Below are 25,730 nucleotides of genomic sequence, written 5' to 3' on the forward strand. Positions count from 1 at the left end.
AGATTTAGGAAAGCAAAATTGAAAGGAAGGAGACTATAGGAGCTGGTGTCTTGCTTGAAATCTTAGGGTATGCTCTAATGAAGTTGGAATTCACTTCTAAAAATTTCAAATTCAAGGTAAGGTAGATAGCAGAGAGAATAGTAAAGAAACAGTTTTTCCCTTAGAACTACTACTGTGCTGCCTTAAAAAAAGGACCCATATTTTAATATTGATACTCTTCTGTGAAATGCCACTGGACTTTAAATTATAAAACAACACAATCTCTAAAAAATCAAAATGGCATAGAAGGGTACTGGAGAGATAAATAGGCTAAAACATATTCTCAGGATTTATTTATATGAAATGGCATACACAAGTGGTATAAAAATCATCCTCCAAAATATGTACAACTAGAAAAGGAAGGGGAACAGTCATGTAGCAAGAACAAAGGATAATAAGTATTTATTCCAAATGTTGTATTGATTAGAACATATATAATAAGGAAAGGCCAAGAGATGGACTTGCAGTATATTATATGTAAACAATGCACAGAGGTTTTATGGGAAGACATGACCAGGAATCACCAAGTATAGAAAGGCATGAATTGAGATCTGCCCAGTTGGAGTAACTATACACATATTGATGATCCTCTAGAGTATTGCTATTCTGAAAAATAAGCAATTCCATTACTTTTCCTTCTATGTACCATATCCTGAAATAAGTTGAAGAAATTCTTGACTAAGTTGTATAAATTTTTTAAAATTATATGAAAGGAAATGTTTCAATGAAATTTTTGAATTAATGTTTGCTGTTAACATGATGAAGAAATAAGGCGGCATAGTGGAAGAGATCTAAATAACTAAGTCTAAGTAATTTAGACTATAAATTGCAAAGCTGGTGATAATCTAAATTGGTAGAGAGAATTTCATCACCACAACTACCCTATAACAAGAAAGTCACAGGAGCATTCCCAAATATGATCACAAATCATGTTTTATTAGGTATAAACAAAGATTCCTTTAGCAACATGGCATACCAGGGCATTTTTTCTTTCTGGTCTTCTCTCAGAAGATCAAGGAGGTAAATAGTTTTTATGTCCTTGTTATGGATGAGCAGAGTTCTTTTGCAATTCACAAATTTCAAGAATGATTTTTAAGAAACAACCTGTCTTGAATAAAACTGGATAGATATTTCTTCATTTATACACTTCAGATAAATAAAAAATTGAAATATTACTGTTCTTTTCCAGTGTTAATGCAGTCATTTTTCTGCCCCATTTTTTTATCTGAGACTATTTATGCACTCATGCACATCTACTAACCTCTTCTGGGACTCTCATGATTGAAAAGAATGCCATTCACAGCAAACAGGTTGTAGGCCTCACGGAAGTTTACCACAATCCAGTAAGCATAAAGTTTTGCTGCTCCTGTTGGAGGAATTTGATTAAAATTAATATTAGACTCTTATTTAAAAAAAACAAGTCAGTTCCTAACAATTTTCAGGACACGACTAATGAATAATTATAGAAAGATGTAAAAATCAAAGGAAACCCAAAGCAAGAAAGAGCAGACAAATGAGAAGTTGAAAATTAAACTTTTGTTCTATTGTGAATATTTGTATTGGGGAAAAAAGATATTTATTTTTTTCTTACACTAGGATACAGTTTTTCTCTTATATAAAAACAAATACAGAATATATATGAAATATTTTGTTTTGATGTTTACTAGTTTGTTTTTTAAAGTAGTGATAAGGTAGTAAAAATATGACTTTTTAACACTTCTGACTGATTTAAATGATCACTGTAGTCTTCTATAAATGCTGCTTTAAAAATATTCCAGATTTAGCATAGGTTCTGAGGAAAGGAACTCTTGGGTGACTATGATTGAGGAAACAAAAAACATGAAATCTTATCACTTCAACAAGATCTCACAATCTTTCAATAAAAAGAATCATGTTGAGTCTAATTTTCCTTTTAAACTCTTCTATATGGAAGAGCTGAATGAACAAGGTTCTGTGAAGTGAGGTGGTAATTTCCATCCCTAAGGCAATGGCAGCAAATACTTTTATTTAGCAATTTATAAAGGTATGCCTCTCAACAAGTCTAGTCACTTTTGGTCTATCTTAATGTTAATCTCACACCCAAATGACTTCAGCCCTGAGACATGTGCAGAATTAAACCAGAAACACACACACACCCTAAAACAGACATGCGCATGTACACATATGTATATACATATATTCTCACCATATGGTGACCTAGGATAAAAAGGAGTAGTCTCCTTTTGTGGTATTTCTTGTACTTTTCCATAAAGTTCACTTGTTGAGGCTTGGTAGAACTTTACAGAATTGATAAGGCCACAAGTCTTTATTGCATCAAGAAGCCGTAGGGTGCCGACACCATCAACATCAGCAGTATATTCAGCAAGGTCAAAAGAAATCTAGAAATAGGAGACAGAAAAAAGATAATGAAACAATTTTATATGATGTCTAAGATGTCACATGATTGTCACATGATAGCTCTATATGGTTTTGCCTGCATTTTTAGTAGTTAAGTTTATAAAATGAGGAAGAAGTTATTTTCAAATCCCAAGACAAGATTATGACTGGCTTCTGTATTTCAAAGGAAAAGGTACCCACTGGTTGATATGGCTGAGAAATATCTTAATTCTCTATGTAATTAAAAAATATATTAATTCTCTATGTATAATTTTTCAAAATGTTAGATAAACATCTTGGTCATAAACATTAAGAAAACACTCAATTTCTAAAAGTAAGTGAGAACAGTTTCTAATAACTACAACTAACTTGACTACTGAAGCTTTTATAATTTCATATTATTGTTAGGTAGAACATATAAGATAGATATTTTACAAGAGATTAAGTGACATCTGAAGAGGGAAGTGTTAAAGAAGAATTCTCGCTCTCATCTCCAAGCAAAATGCATTTCCACTTTAAAAAAATATGATTTGAGAAAATTACATTTCAGTTAAAAAAACTTAAAGTATTTAATTTTTAAAATGTTTATTCTTTAAAAACTTTCTTCCTTTAGATCTACTTCTCCATGAACATACACAAATCACTGCAATGTACTAGAAGCAAATGAATTCAATTTGCGCAAATCTATAAAAGGAAAAAAAACTACATGTTATCTATCCCAAGCAAATAATGAAGTTATAGTACTATGCTACAAAATGTAGTCCCTGGTATATTCCCAGGCCAAAAAGGGCCAAGCACAATGCAATGCACACTTTTCTCTGCTGCCTTACGAATGACCTCAATCTTCACCTGGAAAAATCACTCTCCAGGGGGTGTGAGGTAATTCTGCCTTCATGTTTGCCCAGTACTGAGTGTTTCTTGAGGAGCTGATAGTTTTGTATATGCATATGGTGTTTTGGTAACATGGTCTATTGTCCACTAGGGACTCTGTTCAGACCACTAAACTCATTTCATTTAGGCCTGAAGGTTAAGCTCAAATGGCAGCTATGAAATAGATGGGAGGTGGGAGAGCAGAAAGAATCACACTTCCTGACTTGGACAGGCAGAGGGGCATATTGGACATACAGCCTCACTTAAGCAACAAGGCACAAGGAGGATGACCCTGGGAGCAGCTAGAGACAGGTGGATCAAACCACCATTACCATTGCCACCATGGGATACTGCCAAGGTAAGTGAACTTACCCACAGCATTCAATATTTCTCCATGTGCTGTCACTGATAGGGCTATATATGGTGGAGAACCTGTTCCTTCCTGTTAATTGTCAGGCCAAAAGTAGCACTAACTGCAAAGAATCAAACCATCCTCTGTTGCACCTTAGTCTCAGAGGCAGAAATGAGTGCACCATCATCCAGGAACAAAAGGCCCATGCCAACTCTTCTTCCACTTTAGTTTTGGCTTATGGCCTTTTCAAGTTAAATAGTTTGCCGACAGTGCAGTACCTGACCTTGATGTGGTTTTCATCTATATCAAAGGCATTGCACAACAATATCATATAAAGCATCATGCTAAAGAACACGGAAGCAAGGACACAGCCCTGTTTTACTCCAACGGTGACTGGGAAAGTACAGGAACATCATCCTTTATTCGGAGTCCATATAAGCATGCTGATGCTTATATGGGCTCCAGGCAAAGAAATTTTTCCATGATCTTCCACAAGCTCTCACAAGTGACAGTATCAAAGGCCTTGGGCAGATTCGTGAACATTATATATAGACCTCTATTCTCCTCCTGGCATTTCTCCTGGAGTGGATGGGCAACAAATACCATGTCAACCAACTCTCAGCTCTTTCTTAAGCCATGATGGCTCTCTGTAGATGACTATCCTCCAGCTAAGGGATGAACCAATTAAGGAAGAGTCTGGCAAAAATCTTGCAAGCAATCAAAAAGGGAGAGGACCTCCCTTCATCACCCATTATATCATAAGACAACCTGTTTCCTTTTCCTTCATCTCAAAATCTCCTCTTCCCTATAAGCCAGAAGGTTTTAGAAAGCTTTTGGATGAGCAATGCATGTCCTGCCTGGTTAAATCTCTGCTGGAATAAAATCAATGCTAGGCCCTGAATGAGCCCAATAGCATTCAAAACCTTCTTCTTTTGGAAGCTTGGCTATAAGGGATCAACTTTAAACTGTCAATAGCCTGATGTCAGTCTGTTGAGAACACTATGGAGGCTTCTGGGATAAGATGGCAGCAGAGTAGAAGCAGCTTCCTTAACCTTTCCTAAGCCATACATACAGGACTCCTCATGAAGACACAAAAACAAATCCAGAGGAACAAAGGGAGCCCACAACAGGGCGCAGCATTGAAGGTACTTGGGATCAGGGCAATTCCATGCTATAAGGGGGTGAAACAGCTCTCACTAAAACGTGAGCTAAGCAACCCCCTCCCCCTCACACCACGTACAGTGCCAAAGCCAACGCACAAGAGCTAGAGTGAGCTTGGGGCACCCATTAAGTTCTTGACAGCTAGCTGGGATCAACAGGGCCTGCTCCTGAAAGCAGCAAGACTTAAGACCCCAAGAGGCTAAAGAATGAGCAGACTTTGAACACAGACCCTAAGTGCAGGTGAGGACAGGGATCCTGAGCACAGGCTCAGTCACAAGTGTGGACTCGGATCCTGAGTGTAGGCTCAGACACAAAGCTTCGGACAGAGGAACCAGCAAGGGGACCACAAGGAGGCTTGACCCTGAGAACAACTAGATCTGTGATCTCAGGAGCCTAAAGACCGCAGACAGATCCTGGGTGTGAGGATAAACCTGAGAGGGCACACTGCTCACAATAGCAAGCCATCCACAGGAACCCCAAAAGAGAAAGATCAACAAGAAGAAATCTGTAACACACAACAACTTTTACACAGAGAAAATCCAGACAACAGAACAAAAAAATAATCATATACAAAACTTCCAAAAATAATGAAAACTGGTCACAAGCTCTTGAAGAGTTGAAATCTGAGATGAAAGATGGAAGAGATTTGACGAGAGAAGTGGGAAACATCTCAAAAGGAAATTAACAGGTTAGAAGACAGAAACTCCCAATTGGAGAAAGATGCCCAAAATCAAACGAAATGGTAATCAAATTGGAAAACAAAATCTGGCAAGAAAATAACAGTTTAAAAGGCAGAATTTCACAATTGGAAAGTGAGGCAAGTAAATTAAAGACCAGAAATGACCAGATTGAAAAGGAAAACCAGTCTCTAAAGGCTAGAATTGAGCAATTGGAAAGCTAATGATCTCTCAAGACAGCAAGAGCAAATAAAGCAAAGTCAAAACACTGATAAAATAGGACACATGAAATATCTCAATGAGAAATTGACAGATCAGAAAAACAGGTCTAGAAGAGACAATTTGAGAATTATTGGTCTCAAAGAAAAAGAAGAAATTAATAGAAATTAGGACACCATACTAAAAGAAATTATTCAGCAAAACTTCCCTGAAGTTCTACAACAAGAGGGCAATATAGATATTGAAAGGATCCATAGATCACCCTCTACACTAGACCCTGAAAAGACAACCCCCAGGAATATGATAGCCAAATTCAAGAGTTTCCAAGAAAAAGAAAAAATCTTACAAGAAGCCAGAAAGAAACAATTGAGATATCAAGGAGCACCAATCAGGATCACACAGGATCTGGCAGCCTCCACACTAAAAGACCGCAAGGCTTGTAATATGATATTCAGAAAGGCAAGAGAACTGGGTCTACAACCAAGGATCACCTACCAATCAAAACTGACTATATATTTCCAGGTGAAAGTTTGAGCATTCAACAAGATAGAAGATTTCCAAGTATTTGCACAGAAAAGACCAGGACTAAATGGAAAGCTTGATATCCAACCAAAAAAATCAAGAGAAACCTGAAAAGGTAAATAAGAAACAGAGGGGAAAGAAAGAAAACTCTTATTTTTTAAATTTGTCGCTTTAAAAGCTTCAATAACATCTAATTATTTGTATTCCTATGTGGAGAAATGTTATGCGTAATTCTCTGTAGTGAACTCTTATTATAAATATATATGTATATATATAATTATTATAGTATTCACTATTATAGTAATTAGAAGAATTATTCATAGGGAGAGTTGGAGTACTAAATTATCTAAGATGATATGGGGAGTGGGAAAGAGGGGGGTGAATAGTAGAGGACACCAAGAGAAATTTGAATGAATAAGAAAAATAGGATATTCTATTACACACAAAGAGGGCATGGGAAGGGAAGGGGATGAATACTATTATAAGAAGGTGAGGAAAAGAGCATTAAGAGGTAAAATTTAAACCTTAATCTCAGTGGAATTAACACTGAAAGGGAAGAGTAGCTATATCCATTGGGATATAAAACTCTATCTAACCATACTGAGAAAGTCAAAAGGGATAAACCAAGGGGAGCAGGGGAGTGGGGAGGTCAAAAAAGGGAGGGGAGAAGAAGGGGGAAGGAATTCATTAGGCCTTAAAAATAAAAAGAGGGGAATAATAAGAGAGGGGGTAGAAACGGAAGTAAATCAAGGGAGGGAACAAGGGGTACTGGCTTAAAGCAAACCAATGGTTAAAAAGGAAATAATGTAAGAAGGAGTGGAACTAGGAGAGGATACCAAAATGTTGGTGAATAAATAAATAATAATTATAACTCTGAATGCGAATGGGATGAAGTTGCCCATTCAATGGAAGCAAATAGCAGATTGGATTAGAAACCAAAATCCTATCATATGTTGTCTACAAGAAACACATATGACACGGGTAGACATACACAGGTTTAAAGTAGAGGGTTTGAACAAATTCTTTTGGTCTTCAAATGAGAAAAAGAAGGCAGGAGGGGCGATCATGATTTCTGACAAAGCCAAAGTAAAAAGAGATATGATTAGAAAAGACAGGGAAGGTAATTACATTCTGATAAAAGGCATTATAGATAATGAGGAAATAACAGTGCTCAATATGTATGCACCAAATGGCATAGCATCCAAATACAGAAAGGAAAAACTGGGAGAGCTCAAGAAAGAAATAGATAGCAAAACGATACTAGTAGGAGATCTAAATATTCCTCTTTCATATCTAGATAAATCAAACCAAAAAATAAATAAGAAAGAGATAAGAGAAGTGAATGAAGTCCCAGAAAAATTAGATTTAATAGATATGTGGAAAAAAATAAATAGGGACAAAAAGGAATACACCTTCTTTTCAGCTGCACATGGTACATTCACAAGGATTGACCATGTAATAGGGCATAAAAACATTGCAAACAAATACAAAAGAGCAGAAATAATAAATGTAACCTTCTCAGATCATAATGCGATAAAAATAACAATTAGCAAGGGCACCTGGACAGGCACATCAGAAATTAATTGGAAATGAAATAATATGATTCTCCTAAAACAGTTAGTCAAAGAAGAAATCATAGAAACAATCAACAATTTCTTTTTTTTTTAATTTTTTTTTAAATTTTAAACCCTTAACTTCTGTGTGTATTGACTTATAGGTGGAAGATTGGTAAGGGTAGGCAATGGGGGTCAAGTGACTTGCCCAGGGTCACACAGCTGGGAAGTGTCTGAGGCCGGATTTGAACCTACGACCTCCTGTCTCTAGGCCTGGCTCTCAATCCACTGAGCTACCCAGCTGCCCCCAGCAATCAACAATTTCATTGAAGAGAATGACAATGATGAGACATCCTACCAAACTCTATGGGATGCAGCTAAGGCAGTACTCAGGGGGAAAATTTATATCCTTGAGTGCATATATTAACAAATTAGGGAAGGCAGAGATTAATGAATTGGGCATGCAACTTAAAAAACTAGAAAGTGAGCAAATTAAAAATCCCCAGATAAAACTAAATTAGAAATACTAAAAATCAAGGGAGAAATTGATATAATCGAAAGTAAAAGAACTATTGAATTAATAAGTAAGAGTAGAAGCTGGTATTTTTTAAAAAAACAGATAAAATAGACAAAGCACTGGTCAAGCTAATAAAAAAAAGGAAAGAAGAAAACCAAATTGACAGTATCAAAGATGAAAAGGGAGACCTCACCTCTAATGAAGACGAAATTAAGGCAATCATTAAAAACTATTTTGCCCAATTATATGGCAATAAATATAGCAATCTAGGTGATATGGATGAATATTTACAAAAATATAAATTGCCTAGATTAACAGCAAAAGAAATAGAATACCTAAATAATCCCATATCAGAAAAAGATATTGAACAAGCCATCAAAGAACTCCCTAAGAAAAAATCGCCAGAGCCTGATGGATTCATAATTGAATTCTATCAAACATTCAAAGAGCAACTAATCCCAATACTATACAAATTATTTGATATAATAAGCAAAGAAAGAGTCCTACCAAATTCCTTTTATGACACAAATATGGTACTGATTCCAAAGCCAGGTAGATCAAAAACAGAGAAAGAAAACTACAGACCAATCTCCCTAATGAACATAGATGCAAAAATCTTAAATAGAATACTAGCAAAGAGACTCCAGCAAGTGATCAAGAGGATTATCCATCACCATCAGGTGGGATTTATACCAGGAATGCAAGGATGGTTCAACATTAGGAAAACCATCCACGTAATTGACCATATCAACAATCTAACAAACAAAAATCAAATGATTATCTCAATAGATGCTGAAAAAGCCTTTGACAAAATATAGCACCCATTCCTATTGAAAACACTGGAAAGAAGAGGAATAGAAGGATCTTTCCTAAAAATAATAAACAGTATATAACTAAAACCATCAACAAGCATTATATGCAATGGGGATAAATTAGAAGCATTCCCAATAAGATCTGGAGAGAAATAATGATGCCCATTATCACCTCTATTATTTAACATTGTACTAGAAACACTAGCAGTAGCAATTAGAGAAGAAAAAGGAATTGAAGGTATCAAAATAGGCAATGAGGAGACTAAGCTATCACTCTTTGCAGATGATGTGATTAAAAAATATGATTAAAAATCCTACAGAATCAACTAAGAAGCCTGTAGAAATAATCAACAACTTTAGCAAAGTTGCAGGATACAAAATAAATGCACATAAATCATCAGTATTTCTATATATTTCCAACACATCACAGCAGCAAGAGGTAGAAAGAGAAACACCATTTAAAATCTCCCTAGACAATATAAAATACTTAGGAATCTATCTACCAAAACAAACACAGAAATTATATGAAAACAACTACAAAACACTTTCCAAAGAATTAAAACTAGATCTAAACAATTGGAAAAACATTGATTGCTCATGGGTAGGATGAGCTAACATACTAAAAATGATCATTGTACCCAATTTAATTTACCTATTTAGTGCCAAACCTATGAAACTACCAAAAAACTTTTTTACTGAATTAGAAAAAACTATAACAAAGTTTATTTGGAAGAACAAAAGATAAAGAACATCAAGGGAAATAATGAAAAAAAAAATGTGAAGGAAGGTGGCCTAGCAGTACCAGATATTAAACTATGCTATAAAGCATTGATCATCAAAACAGTATGGTACTGGCTAAGAGACAGAAGGGAGGATAAGTGGAATAGAGTTGGATTAAATGACATCAGCAAGACAGTGCTCAAACTCAAAGAGCCCAACTTTTGGGACATGAATCCACTATTTGACAAAAAGTGCTGGGAAATTTGGAAAACAATAGGGGAGAGAATAGGTTTAGATCAACATCTCACACCCTACACCAAGATAAATTCAGAATGGGTGAATGACTTTAATATAAAGAGGGAAACTATATATAAGTTAAGTGAATATAAAATAGTATACCTATCAGATCTCTGGGAAAGGAAAGATTTTAAAACCGAGCAAGAGTTAGAGAAAATTACAAAATGTAAATTAAATGGTTTTGATTATATTAAACTAAAAAGCTTTTGTACAAACAAAAACACTGTAGACAAAATTAGAAGGGAAACAACAAATTGGGAAAAAATCTTTATAACAAAAAACTCTGACAGGGGTCTAATTACTCAAATATACGAGGAGTTAAATCAATTGTATAAAAAAATCAAGCCATTCCCCAATTGATAAATGGGCAAGGGACATGAATAGGCAATTTTCAGATAAAGAATTCAAAACTATCAATAAGCACATGAGAAAGGGTTCTACCTCACACCTAGCAGATTGGCTAAAATGACAGAAGGGGAGAGTAATGAATTTTGGAGGGGATGTGGCAAAATTGGGACATTAATGCATTGCTGGTGGAGCTGTGAACTGATCCAACCATTCTGGATGGCAATTTGGAACTATGCTCAAAGGGCTATAAAAGAATTCCTGCCCTTTGATCTAGCCATACCATTGTTGGTTTTGTACCCCAAAGAGATCATAAAGAGACTTGTATGAAAATATTTATAGCCGTGCTTTTTGTGGTGGCAAAAAACTGGAAAATGAGGAGATGCCCTCCAATTGGGGAATGGCTGAACAAATTGTGTTATATGCTGGTGATGGAATACTATTGTGCTCAAAGGAATAATAAACTGGAGGAATTCCATGTGAACTGGAAAGACCTCCAGGAATTGATGTAGAGTGAAAGAAGCAGAGCCAGAAGAACATTGTACACAGAGACCTATACACTGTGGTAAAACAGAATGTAATGGACTTCTGTACTAGCAGCAGTGCAATGACCCAGGACAATTCTGAGGGATTTATGGAAAAGAACACTACCCACATTCAGAGGAAGAACTGCAGGAGTGGAAACACAGAAGAAAAGCAATTGCTTGGACACATGGGTTTAGGCGGACATGATCGAGGATGTAGACTCGAAACTACCACACCAATGCAACTATCAATAATATAGAAATATATTTTGATCGATGACACATGTTAAAACCAGGGGAAATGCGCACCGGCTATGAGGGGGGGGGAGGGGAGTAAGAGCATGAATCTTGTAACCATGTTAACTTTTCTAAAAAATAAATTAAAAAAAAAAAAAAAAAGAACACTATGGAAGTGTTCAGCTCATCTCTCCAGGATCAAATTCTTATCACTGCTCAGTGTGGCTCCATCACCATTAACATGTACCATAAGGCCCATAAAGAGCCTTCAGGGCACAATAGAAATGCTTTGGGTTTTACTATCAGTGTAAAATTGGAACTCATCTGCCTACTTACTGAGTCAAGAATCTTGCATCTCTCTAAGATTTAATTCCTCTTTACTAGTGATGAAGTTAAACACTGACTTTTTAGAGAGACAAACTATCTTGCTGGTAAACCCTATGGAGTTTTTCTTTTTTCACTTAGTAGCTTCTGAATTTTACCATCATTGATGAAAATTCCTGCAACCAAAGTCCTTGGCATTGTCAAAAGATTCAACATCAGAAACTCTTGGGATCTTATCAGTGGAAATGACATTAAAGATGTCTTATTACCCTCTGCTTTGGCATTGTATGTTAAGAATCAGTGGCCCTTTCCAGATAATTTGTGATTGAAATCTTTTCTATATATTGAGTCCTCAATTAAAATGTGAGCTCTTTGAGAACAAGAACTGGCTTACTTTTCTATTTCTATCCTTAACCAACAGGACATTGCTTTGCACATAAATAAATACTTAATACTTATTCATTTCTTCATTCACAGAATGAGGGAGTTCAAGTCAAGAAGCCTTGGGTTTACATTTCAATTCTGATACTGGCTACGTGACCACCCAAAACCACAAATCTCTGAGTTTCCAGTTTCCCTATAGTTAAAATGGAGATAAAAAAGTAAGGTACTTACCTTCATAGAACCCAGTGATATCATGCTATAAAGTGCTGTCTAAATTTTAAAGAGCAACATAAATCCCAGCACTTAGCATAGTTCCTGACATATATAATAGGTGATAAAGAAATACAGGATAACTTGACATTATTATTGTTTATACTCAGTCATCCCAAAGTAATATTACAGGACTCTGAGAAAGTGTCTGGTACATAATAAGTGCTTACTAAATGTATGTTGATTGGCATTTCACTCCATGAAGAGCTATGAATACAAGCATACCAAATGGACTGTTTCTTCTACATATCTTTTTCATTTTTTTCTAATCTAAACTCAATAGTTAGGAAAAGAGTCCTATAAGGTCTTTTGGCTACATCAGTTAAGTTGGAATGATCAAAGGAAAGTTGCATCTGAATGGAGTCATTATCCTAGCTCGTTACTATCTTAATTTATCTACTACCTACACTTAGGTAAGTTTCTGCACTGTTCAAAAGTCTCTGTGAGGCTATAAGAATTCACTTTCAGTATAAGACAAACAGTAATTTTTTCTTTACCATTATAATGTTGGGGGAAAAAAGTAGCATAGATTTTTCTCCTCATTTGCTACCTTTTGGATTTCTCTGGAATTCTTTAAACTGCCTTCTTTCCCCAGGAAAATCATCATTGGGAAATCTTATGCTGTAAGACCCAGTCTGCCTGGTACTCAGATCTCATCAGTACCCTTCACCCTTCTGATTGGATCCTAGACCTGGAGGGTAGGATATCAAGGGCTCCAGTGCCTCTATTCAAAGAGGGGGTTCAGCACAATTTTTTCCTATTTCCTACCAACTACCAGAGTGACTGGGGTGAGACTTTTAAGCATGGAGTTAAGAATGCCTTACAAAGTAATTATACCTCTCTAAGCCCTTTTTAGTATGCTAAATACCTTATAGTTAATTCAAATGAAAACTTTTTCTTGGTACAAAGGAATATTAAACTAGTCCAGTATCCCTTCTAGACAGATGAACCACAGACAAGCCATAATCTATTCAGCAAACTAGATTAAAAATAAATAGTTATATTTGGTAAAGACAGAGATTTGGTTAATCTTGAAAATGTATTCTTACTACCCACAAAGAGATTTTTTTTAAAAGTAAGTATAATGAGAAAACTGTATTATCCAAAACTCACAAAACAGCATTTTGCTCTCAATATTGCCATTATCCATGGTAACGCAGAGTGAATGATATGCTAGCATCTCATTTCAACACTGGCAGAATTCTACAAAAAAAGTGCATCCGTTTTGGAACTCATCCTTAGTGTCTGAACTGATGAAGTACCAAAAAGACCACTTTAGGGGGCAGCTGGGTAGCTCAGTGGATTGAGAGTCAGGCTTAGAGAAGGGAGGTCTTAGGTTCAAATCCGGCCTCAGACACTTCCCAGCTGTGTGACCCTGGGCAAGTCACTTGACCCCCATTGCCCACCCTTACCACTCTTCTACCTAGGAGCCAATACATAGAAGTTAAGGGTTAAAAAAAAAAAGACCACTTTATAAGGTAAGATCATTCATAAAGCCATCTCAGTGACAAAAAACTAGTATGCATCACAGAAAAAATGGCACTCTGGATTCCAAGACCAGCTTTCTACCTCTCACGTATTGCTATTCCCATTTTATAGAGGAAGAAAGTGAGGCTCAGAAATGTAAACTGACTTATCTGAAAAATGTAAATTGACTTTTCCACAATCATATAGCAAGTATGTATATCATGTAATAATTGCAATTCTAATAAACAATGTTTAGCATTTGTATAGTGTTCTGCAAGTTTTAAAGCACCTTCACATCCATTCATTTACATTGTTATTTTATTTTAGAGTACTGGCTCTGATTTAACCTCTCTAAAGTCTCAGTTTCTTCTTCTGTAAAATAATTCACAAGTACTGTCTCACCAGGCTATTGTGAAGAGTGCTCTGTAAATCCTAAATCAATAAAATGAGAGTTATTTTTATTTTTATCACAATTTAGCAAACTGGCCTTCAGGAATCATTTATCCCAAGGAGGAAGTAAGGGATCCTCAGTATAATCTTTGTGGGGGATGTAAATAGAACAAATATTTTCAGTTTACAAATGAGTCTCTGGAGATCCACAAAGGTTAAATTACTTGCTTAAGTACAAGACACAATGTTAGTAGATGGGCTTTCTGTATGAAATCCTTTTGGTGTGAACTTACGCATACTCCAATATATAATTTTGTAACTACTTAAAAAAAATCTTTTCTAGAGTTTAAAGATCAGATCCTTCAGTGATGATGTAGTGTATAATATAAGGGAACTCTGAGGACTTTGTAAATATTGACACTAAAAGTAGATAACTAAAAGACAAAAAAAATGGAGGTTAGAGGAAGCATATAATTGAATAATTCAAATATGTGAATAATTAATTTACATAGGAATGTATATAGAAATGCCAATGCTTACCACTTAGTGATAAATGGTAAAAATAGAGTATAATGTTTTTAGCATGGTTTCTGTGAATTTTCTTTAGTCCTCCAGACGCAAGATATTTTAACCAAAATAAAAGCAATTTATAAAAAATCAAAGTTGGAAGAGATCTTCTAATCACCTTGTTTTATGATTGTTGACATTAAAAATAAACTTTAGGAGTATAAAGTTCTATTTTATCCTAATTTTTCTTTTATAATATTCTTAAGGGTTATTTCTTGATTTTATATCACTTTAATTTCAAAATATATTCCTCTCTCCTTCCCAATCAAGAGTTTTCTTTTATGACAAATAAGGGTTGTGCTAGGGGGTATGGGGTGGGGAAGGAAATACATTAACCAAATATGTCAGTATATGCATGCTCCACACCCAAGCTGTCTCACCAATAAAACAGAGAATGATAAAGGGGTTCTTATTCTTTCTTCTGGAGAGGTTGGGGTGTGGGGCATGGGACACTTGTCATTATAATGCAGGCTAAAACTACATTTTACCTGCTATGTGCTTTATATAAAAAGCTATAGAGACTCATCTTAAAGGAAACTAGTTATTATGTTCCTTTTTATTATTAATAATAGTTAACATTTATATAATTCTTCCAGTTTTGCAAAGTACTTTCTTCCAACAAGCAGGCAAAGGGATTACTCCCATTTTACAATGGACAAAATAGACTAAGGTGATTTGACCCAAACAGCTTCTAATTGACAGAAGCCTGGCTCAAAGGCAAGTTTTTGTTTTTTTTTTTTTTTACTTCAAGTCCAATGCTGATTCAAGCAAAAGCCTAAATAGCTCTGAGGTGAGTGGTTATAATGATATTTTTCAATAAAATTGCCTGAAATGTTAGGCTCTGCCAGATGAGTCTAAAACAAACCCATACAGAAATGAATAAACCAATAGCTAAACAAATAGATAAATAAACAAATGAATTATTGAATAAATAGGTGAATGAATAGATGCGTAAACAAACAATCCTGCCATTTACATTTTAACTGGAAAAAAGCATTAGACCCTTAGAGTCAAGTAACATAAGGCCTAAAGCTTTTGTGCACAATTCCAAAATGACCTCCTTACACAATTAAGAACAGAATGAACTCTGGATATGGAGTCAATTCAGTTTTAAAAAGGACAGGCAATTTCTTAGTACATACATTGAAAGAGAAAGAGAGAGAGGGAGAGAGGCAGAGAGGGAAATTCTTGTGGCAAAGGGAACAAAAACAAGATACATAAGAGATCCAAAACAATTCCTCTAACATTTGATTTCATTCTACTCTAACAAACAAGAAAGTGTTATGCTAAAGGGAAAAAAAGTAACAGGGAAGATAAAGGCATGAATGAGCCACAACTGCCAAGACCACACAGACAGAACTGTTTACAAGTTCATAAGCTTTTTAATCTTCAAGTTAAAGTTATTAATCAAGAATAGTTGCAATAAAATCTGACTTTATATTTTTATATTCTCCCTCCTGAGTCAGCATAAGCTCACCACAATTGAAAGGGCTGTTTTTTGTTTTTTTCTCTCTCTCTCACTTACCAGCTGGGACAACACGCAAATTTAATTTTATGGAGTTAGATAAAAAAGGGTAATGATTAGGCAAGTAGAAGTGAGGAAGAATATGAATAAAGATGGCATAAATTGCTTCCCTGAAGTGCATTTATCTTCTTAAGATGCTTTACCTTTTATGCTTTTTTCCCCTCAAAGATTCCAAAATTTCTGAATTTAAAATAAAACAATCCCCAATATCATAAATGTGCTCCTAATGCATAATGGGCATATACTGTGAAGTTTGAAAATATGAAGAAGTTATAAAGAACCTATGGTTCATAATTTGGAGTATATATAACCTGTCACCTAATAAAAGATTCTTCTGCTTAACTCCAAACTTATTCAGTTTACACATATTCTGAAGGATAATCACATGTTCTAAGACATTTCTTCATTACAAACCACAGATAAGTTGAGGGGGAAAGCAAAAACATAGAAAAGCTATTAAAGAAACAAAAAGCAAAAAAAAAAAAATTTGGAGTGTCCTGGAATAACTTCTGCTCTGAAAAATTGATTATTCTTGTTTTTGAAGACTTTTGATATTCTTTACAATTTTATTCCCTCACTGCGGTGTCAAACCAATCAGTTCACAGACTTGATGTTGATTTGCACATCCATATAACTCGACTCAGAAGATAGACTAGGTGTCCAATTGATGTACAACATTCTTTCAACTCTACACTGATCCAGGCACAAAATCATATTTTCTTAGTAAGTCTCTTTTCTCAGAACTATAAGAACTTTTCGCCTCCTTTGGAATCCTCCAAAAGTTTTCTGGTCCTATTGTAAGTCTTTCTGCTTCCTCAAATTAAGGCTGGATATCACTCATAATAAATACTAAAAAGATAAAACTGAGTTATTTTTATCTTATGGAAACTTTTTATTTAAAAAGAATATTTGATGACTTTACCTCCAACCACTCTATTTAAAGTATGATATTTTCCTATACATTTTAGAGGTGTTTACTTAGCTGGTAAGTAAATGTAGAGGGACCTATTATGTATCTCCATGGAGCAATAGGTTAAAAATTTCTGGAAGAGGCAATACACTAAAAGAATGCAGGTTTTCTGTAGTAAAATTCTAAAGGTATGCAGAAATAATAAGCAAGCTTACCCACTAAACTATCAATAAAAAAAATGATACTTGAAGAGATTTCATTCTTTTCAAATGAATTTTAAAACTTCTTAATCTTATTTCCACCTCTCCTTTGACTTCAACATTAACTTTTCATCAAACATTTAGAATTACAAGAAGCTAGGAAAACCAACAATTTAGACTGAATCATAGCCTAAGTAATTTAACAAATATTAGCCCTCTGTGACTAAGTAAGCAAAGAAAGATGGAAAATGTGCAAGAATACTAAGGCAAAAGAATCATGACTAATCTAAAAAGAGTGAAGAAACTACCAAGCTTTGGAATTCATCTTATGATTCATCCCTTTCCTCTAAATGGTTTTTCTAATACATTTTGCTTAAACATATAAAAAAATTAACACATTGAAGGCAGGGGGTAATGTACTAAGAGAATGTTAGGTGATAAAGGAAAGTCAAATCAACACTAAGATTTGCGGAAAATAATCTAGAGATAAAAATTTCCTGTATGGTGAATTATTTTTTAAAGGATAATAGTCTGAGTCTCCAAAAAAGCCCTGCTGCAAAGCTTCATCATGATGGAGTGAAAAGTCTCAAGAAGTTGCTTTGGTTTCCTATAGGCTCAGCAAGCACTTGTCAAGCTGAGAATGTGGTACATACTATCTTCGCTATGTCTGTTGACTGACAACCAGCATAACCAAGTGCTCTTCACTATGCTGGGTCCTAGGTGATGAATTCTTTGGCTACAGAAAAGCACATCAGAAAAAATCTCATCTGATTGCACCTCCCTGAACTTTACCAGTGCTCTCTGTAACCTGATCATCTTAGGCCAGTGATGGGCAAACTTTTTAAAGAGGGGGCCAAAGGAAAGGAAATGATCATCTGTCAGTCTGTTTCTAAGGCAACTCTTTAGAAGTTTCATTGTATTGTATCCTACTCATTGTAATCGTCAGATTAGGAATAACGTCACAACACCAGATAGAACATTTCAGCATTGGGCCCCTGGGCCATAGTTTGCCCATCACTGTCCTAGAAGATAACAGGAACTCTGAAACTCATACTTCCCCAGTATCTCTTGCTCTGGAGTCCTTTCTAACTCTGGCTGGTGAGGTTAGAAGTAGACAATGGTAAGATATTCTCATATCTTCCATTTAAGGAGGGTAGACTGGGCAGCCATCAAAGCCATTGATTGCTATGTGGCTACACTCCTCTGGATTTTTTGACATGGTGGGTACTGGAGACCCTCCTTTCCTATCCAACTTATTTAGGTGTTGTTTTCCTACATTAGCCTCTGAGCTCTTTAAGGTCTTGAATCTTCTTTTGTTTTCTTTGTATCCCCCAGTGCGTAACACAATGCCTGGCACATAGTAATGCTTATTAATTGACTGAAAATCATATAAAATGGCTCAAAATCTCTAGTTCCTTTCCACTTATACAATCATTCTGGTTTTTTAAAAAAGGGAGGAGATAGTTGTCAATCACATTTTTCAGAGATTTTTTCAGAGGTTTCATGGCCACTGGAACAAACTATTCTCATCCACCTGATGCACTGGGGAAAGTTTTCATATGCCAGAGATACACAACCCTTACCTCACTGACAGATTGGAGGTTGATGGGTCATCCTCACTCTAGTTTAGCTTGCCTAATGGAGGGGGGAAGGGGATCCCTATGCATATTACAAATTCTTGGAGCCACAAGTGAAAGCTGAATGCCAGATGGACACCAAAGACAATGAGCAACCCTGAAAAAGGCTCAATGAGCCCTCACACCTGAGATGTTAGTCCTCCTTAAATACCAATACATTAAATTCTAAATATAAGCTTTTGTCCAATAATCAACAAGCTTATATGCTATTGGAAGAACTGAACCATTCCTTAGAATATATGAAACATGAAGACAGAAGGAACTTAAAGCTAAAATGGAAAAAATAGCTCACAGGAAGTGAGTTCATAGTGTTAATTTCTCTGTGAGCCAGAAGACAAAATGAAAAGATAATAATTTCACAGGGATTATTGATCTTATTCAACAAATGTTCATTAAGTGCCTTACATGCCAAACACTAGGCCAGGCACTGAGAATACAAAGTCAAAATAATAAAAATTAAAAAAAAGTTCTTGCCTTCAGGAAGTTTAACATTGCAATGGTGGAGCAGGGAAGGGAATGAGAAGCACTCCTGAACTTGAATCTGTCTGTTTTGTTGCATTTATATGTGCCTACACTTATGATAAGTGTAAGCGAAAAGATCACTATGAATCAAATTGCATCTAATGAGTCAATATCCATGGAATAGGCTGATGAAGTAAAGCTATTTTATAAAGATTCTCCAAAATAAATCAACATAGACTTTGGAAAAGATGATGATAGGTTAAAAATGCATATTTTTGAATTTAGAAATAAAAAGTCCAAAGTCAGACAGACTATTCAGAAGACTTAAGGCTGAATGATAAGCACTGAACATCATCACAAAAATGTAAAATAAACTTTATCCTGTAAGGAGGGAAGAAGAGAAATAAATGGATTGCAATAAGTAAGAGAAGGAGTTTTTGCAAGTAGAGAGCAGCTACATGCTAGGAACCAAGGAATTCTGGATTCTGGAACATAGAGAGTGGATAAAAGAGTGAACACTAACGGTTACTAGAAGGTCTTGGACTTTCTCTCTCTGAACTGAGGAATTTTGGCTTCCTATCCCCTGGAGTTGAAGATACCAAATCTCTGTTGTTCCTGATGGAGAAACCCTTCCTTGTTTTAAAATTATAAGTGTTTCTGCATGCTGAAAGTGTTCCCAACTACTCAGAAGATCTGTGACCAGCCAGCCTGTGTTGGTGAAGGCCAGAAGCCAAATATGGCCTGGTCCAACTAGGGTTGAACTCAGCTATAAAGAGTTCACCCTGAAGATACTAACAGACCTGTTTCATCCTACAAATCAATCTGGGAGGATTAAATAGTTAGGTTTGGGGATCTAGACTGACAGGTTAGGGCCTAGGGAGCATCAAGTCACAGAAGATACCCCATGAGGGGTTTTAGAAGTTGGGTGGCTACTGAGAACTTCTTAGAGTTAGGGAACTCCTATTCCTTTAATCCTCCCTTCACAATACCTTGTTTTCAAAATAAATCCCTGTCCTGGTTTTTACAAACCTTGGCTGGAGATTGAAAAGTGCACTGGTCCAGTGAGGGAAGCTCTCAGGTTTTCTTCACTGAAGGATACTGAGAAATCCAATCAACCTCAATATCTCAATATCATCAACATCATCCTTTTTAGGATAAATTATTTCAATCCTAAATAGGTAGGAAACTACTGGTTAGGAATTTTCAAAACCTGCTGTGTGTATGCACACAACCCATTCAATCAATAAAGTAAATCAATATTAAATTTGAAGAAAGATTGACAATGAAAAGACGATAAAGGATGCAATTATAAAACTATAATTTGACATTCAGCTCTGCAGTTAAAATAGAAAACTGTGTCTCATAACTTGGCATAGGGACAGGAAGATGAATTTCAGATTATACAAGTTAGAGGCTTTGACTTATTAAATCACTATCTTTTATCTAAGAATGATGGCTATAAATTGGTTGCTAGAAAAGAGACCAAAGAGCCCAGTTAATAAGTATATATGTGATCTCTTTGCTTAGAAAAGAAGATATTAGACAATGATTAACTATTGTAAACAGTAGTGCCCAACAAATTAAATGATAAGCAACAGAGGGAAAAAAGACAGCATGCCAGTTGGTAATAGTTTAGCACATTATGTCCAGATCTAACAAATTCAAATCAATAAATTATAAACCAGATATATAGCAATTACAATTAATATAGTAAAAAGAATAGGAAATAACTCCCAACAATGTAAAACATGCATAAACAATAATGAAACACTCAGCTGAAGAATGCCTTCCTCCTATAACTCTGATAGGACAACCCTTCCACCACTGTACTCACCAACCTCACCAGGCCTCTATCCTAACTTGGGCTGGGGAGGATTCTTTCACTCCCCATTCAATAAGCATGCATTTGTTTATTGTGAAAACCCTCACACAGCTGGGAAGTGTCTGAGGTCAAATTTAAACCCAGGGCTTCCAGTCTCTAGGTCTGGACTTCAATTTACTGAGTCACCTAACTGCCCCTTCAACAAATGTTTATTATGTACCTAGTTTGTAGTAAGCAACATTAAGAATGAAATAATCTTTACTCTTGAGGTTTTTAACATTCTAAATAGAGACAAGTATTTACAGAAAAAATATAAAGATAATAAATACAAAGTAATCAAATACAGAGAAGTATGAAAGGGTGGGCACTAGCAGCCGGAATCAAGAATCAAAAAGGAAGAAGGGATGAATGGTGAGAGGAGAAAGAGGTGTCCCAAAACTGCAGAATTGATCTTCTCAGCTAAGGGAAGAAGAGGATGAATCCAAGCTGTGAACATCTCTATGAGTTTCCAATAGGCAATGAGATAGTGAGATGCCATCCAACTTTGATATTAAGAAGGGGTTTGAATTTACTGAGCCTCATGGTCTACACAAGAAAAAAGTGAAAGCAACAGTGTCTGGAAAAGAAACAACAAATAGTGCTGAGTGCTGAAAAGATGTTAACTGATCAGAAGATAGGAAGAAACTTTTAAAAAGTGAACACAAAGAAAAAAACTTTTCAATAAGGAAACTCTCAAGCAGAACCAAAAAGAAAGAAATAGAAGGAGATCAGGAAAAATCATAACATAATGAAAAAATACTGTTCTATAATGGAACGTCATCCCAATACTGTTGTAAAAAGGAAAACAGGATAATATATTCTATAGGTCCACCCAGAAATAATGAAATAACACAAAATTCAAGAATTCACTCAGATGAGTTGCAGAGGCGGTACTATCTTTGAAAGGAGATGAGAAAGCAGTCTGTTCTACAACTGCAAACATAAAGAGTAATCTGAAGTTGTGATGAATGGAAATTTTGAAAGAATTGCCAAACAATCACACGATCTCTTGATTTATAAAAGAGAATTGTGACCCTAAAAGTGGGAAATGCAAGGAAAGGGATATCTTTATTAAAACAGAAAAATTGGGGGACAGTTAGGTTGCTCATTGTATTGAGAGACCTCTTAATAAAACTAAGGTCTTGCACAGAGAATAAGTGGGAGAATCTAATGATGGAGTACAAAAAAAAAAAAAAAAAAAAGATGCACCGATGCCAAATTAATTCTTTCCTTCTGTTTTGACTGAGGAAGATAGAAATTTATATTTGCCAATTGTTCAGAAGAGCAGATGGGGTGAAAGAAAGGAAAACACACAAGATAGTCTATTTCTAATAGGCAAATATACATTATTGAATTATGTAACTGGGAGCCGAAATAATAAAAATGGCATAATTTAAAATGCTACTATGTTGATAGATATGATACCTGTCCATAAGAGAGATTCCAAAGGTGATCCTATGACTAGGTAAAATTCACTTACACATAAAATAATACTATTCAATCTAGCTGGGATGACCCCTGAAAGCTAAAGGAGTTCCTAAGGTCCAAAAGAATCTACAAAAAATATGACTGACTTAAGGGCAAATCACATCTTACCTAATGTATGAGCAATGGACATTGTAACTCATTCTCTACAAAATCCATTCTTTATAATGTGAAATAATTTTCAGAGCAACAACATAGTTGATATAAAAACTAAGTTTAGAGCTATTTAGCAGTATCTGGTAAATCATTTGGACTGAGAAGGGGAAAATCACTAGAAACATTGACATGTAAATTAAACAGGATATGGGAAATTACTAGCTGAATAATTCTGTAAAGGATAAAATTATATGTTCTACTTTGAAATGTCTCTGACAATAAAATTGCCATAGAATACAAAAATCAGATCACATAGGAAAGCTAAGGTTTAAGGTTATACAGGATATATGTCTTATTTTCTTTTGAATAATGGCTGTGATGATTCTACTGCAATGTAGGTGGATGCCTATTTCCTTGAGGTCTAGAAACTGGTGTGGGAAAAAAAGTTAGGCAACAGAAGGGTGATATGCTTACAATAACTGGAGAGTGATGACTACATCTAATGCTATTTTAATCAAATGGAGAATAAAATAACAAATGATAATGCCAAAGGGGAAATGGTAATCAAGAAAGGAAGAAAAGCACCAGAATCACTTTGAAATTAAGTAAGATAGGCTGAGTTCAGTTGAATGATAGACACAAAGAATTTAAAATAATATGAACCATGGAGTCAGGGAAAAGCAAAACTGATATAAGAATAAATCAAATCCTTCAGGTAAGTGAAATAAAGGGAGCAAGGGGTAGAAAGGCAGTTGGGGCAAGAAGAGTGATACAATTACACAAAGATCTGCCTTGATTTATCTACTCCCTCAAGGATTCCACTAAATGTGCCTCCAACAGCAACTGCTCCCCCTTATGTTCCTAACTCTATTCCGGGCTCTTGAAGAAGGAGTATAACAAAAGATTAGACCTGGGAAGGGCAAAAGGTTGAAAGGTCATGGGTGTGGGAATTTGTCTCAGAGAAGAGCAAGTTAGAATTTGCAAGAGGCTTCAGTGAACATATGGCTTCAGTCTTGTCTGGAACAATTGGTGAAGTTTCCAAAGGCAGAACCAAGACCTCAGTTTGTCCCTACGTGAATGCAAGATGCATAAAGTTCAGTGTTGTCTGCAAACCAATCTATTGGCACACTTATGACAGTTTGAAAAATGTGCTGTTTAGAAAACTACTGAGTGCCAGTAATTTTCAAGTTAAAACATCTTCCTCATTCAAAAGAACTTCAGTTTCCCTTAAGATTTATTACAAGGAGACAGGGTCTTTGTACTGAAGGTAATCTGTAAAGGTCTTTCTCTGTGTTCAGAAAATATATGAGAAATGACCTGCTCTGGAAGTACTGTGAAACAAAATGAGATGTTGCCCCATTCTGTGTGTCTCCAATTATTATTTTTCCTTTCAAGATTAACTAACCGCTGAAGAACAAGTGTAGTTCAGACAGGTATAATTTGAACAGGGCCTCGCTACATGACTACCAGACACTGATACTATTAGACCATTCTGCCAGAGTCCCAATTCCCCATTCCAGCAATACTATGCAATGGTGTTTGATTAGAATGCAGAATGGAGAAGACAGATTAGGATTCCATGGTTAGCATGACAACCTGTAGCTTACCTCTGGGAAATATCTTAACCACTTTCTATTTATACTTCCCGCAATATAGGTATTCTTTGACCACCGCAAAAAGGTAGTAAAAACACAAAAACACTAAGAAATAAAAAATAAAAAAATTCCTCAAAATTAAGTAACCAAAAAAAAAAAAAAAAAACGGCTATAAATTCATAGGGTTCACTAGCCATATAAACAGGAACCTATAATGATACTTTATCCTCAATCTCCCAAATGATAGTTATTCTATTTAAAGCATTAAGAATCAAAAATCAAGCACAATTTGGGGCAGCTGGGTGGCTCAGTGGATTGAGAGCCAGGCCCAGAGATGGGAGGTCCTGGGTTCAAATTTGGCCTTGGACACTTCCCAGCCATATGACCCTGGGCAAGTCACTTAACCCCCATTGCCTAGCCCTGACCACTCTTCTGCCTTGGAACCAATACCCAGTATTGGTTCTAAGACAGAAGGTATGGGTTTAAAAAAAATCAAGCACAATGAAAAAGGAAGAGTACAAGGGATACTATAAGAGCATGAGATTCTCAATGCTATTAATTTCTGTTATAAAAAAACAATAACTTACCTAATAGTTTCATTTATTTTCCTAAACATTTGTTAAGTTGATGGAACTTAGAAGTCATTAGCACTATTTGGTACAGGAAAATTTTTGTTTCCAGGAAAACATCATACACAAGTTAAGAGTAATAATGTAAGATTGATCATCTACAAAAGATGATATTTTTTCCTTTTCTTTTTTTAATTACATATGGAAATAATTTTTGACAATTGTTTTTCTGACATTTTAGCTTCAGAATCTCTCCTCTCCTCTTCCTGGAGGCAGCAAATAGATGATATAAGTTGTACTAGTGCTTTCATGGAATAAATATTTCCCATATTCCCCATATTCCCCATGCCACAACAGAGGACACATGTCTCTCAATCTCTGTCTTTATCTTTCTCTCTCTCTTTTTCACACACACACACACACACACACACACACACACACACACACACACACACACGCATTCATGAAAGAAATAAAATGAAAGATGGCAAGCTTTGATCTGCAATCAGATTCTTTGGCTGTGAGCAACATTGTTATTTTATCCTAAGTTCCTTGGGGCTATCTTGGTACCTTGTTCTGCTGATAATTGTTTAGTCCTTCACAGTTGATCATCATACATTATTTCTCATACTATATACAGTGTTCTCCTGGTTCTGCTCACTTCACTTTGTATCAGTTCATGTACGTAGACCTAGCTATTTTGATCAACACAATGATCAAAGTTAATTGCAAAGGGCCCATGATAAAAGATGCTATTCATCTGGAGA

The 25,730-nt window shown here is 35.5% G+C and overlaps 1 protein-coding gene across 1 annotated transcript in view; it reads right to left on the minus strand.

Moving 5' to 3' along the window:
• The window catches only part of GMDS (GDP-mannose 4,6-dehydratase), an 847,788-nt gene that overhangs the window by 480,310 nt on the left and 341,748 nt on the right, over positions 1 to 25,730 (minus strand). Inside the window, exons 5-6 of the mRNA XM_044668245.1 lie at positions 2,225 to 2,417; positions 1,301 to 1,405 (exon numbers count right to left, since the gene is read on the minus strand). Coding sequence (XP_044524180.1) covers positions 1,301 to 1,405; positions 2,225 to 2,417 — 298 coding nt within the window. The remainder of the gene's footprint in view (positions 1 to 1,300; positions 1,406 to 2,224; positions 2,418 to 25,730) is intronic.

Source organism: Gracilinanus agilis, chromosome 1 (genome assembly GCF_016433145.1).
Source record: "Gracilinanus agilis isolate LMUSP501 chromosome 1, AgileGrace, whole genome shotgun sequence".
Classification (NCBI taxonomy): domain Eukaryota; kingdom Metazoa; phylum Chordata; class Mammalia; order Didelphimorphia; family Didelphidae; genus Gracilinanus; species Gracilinanus agilis.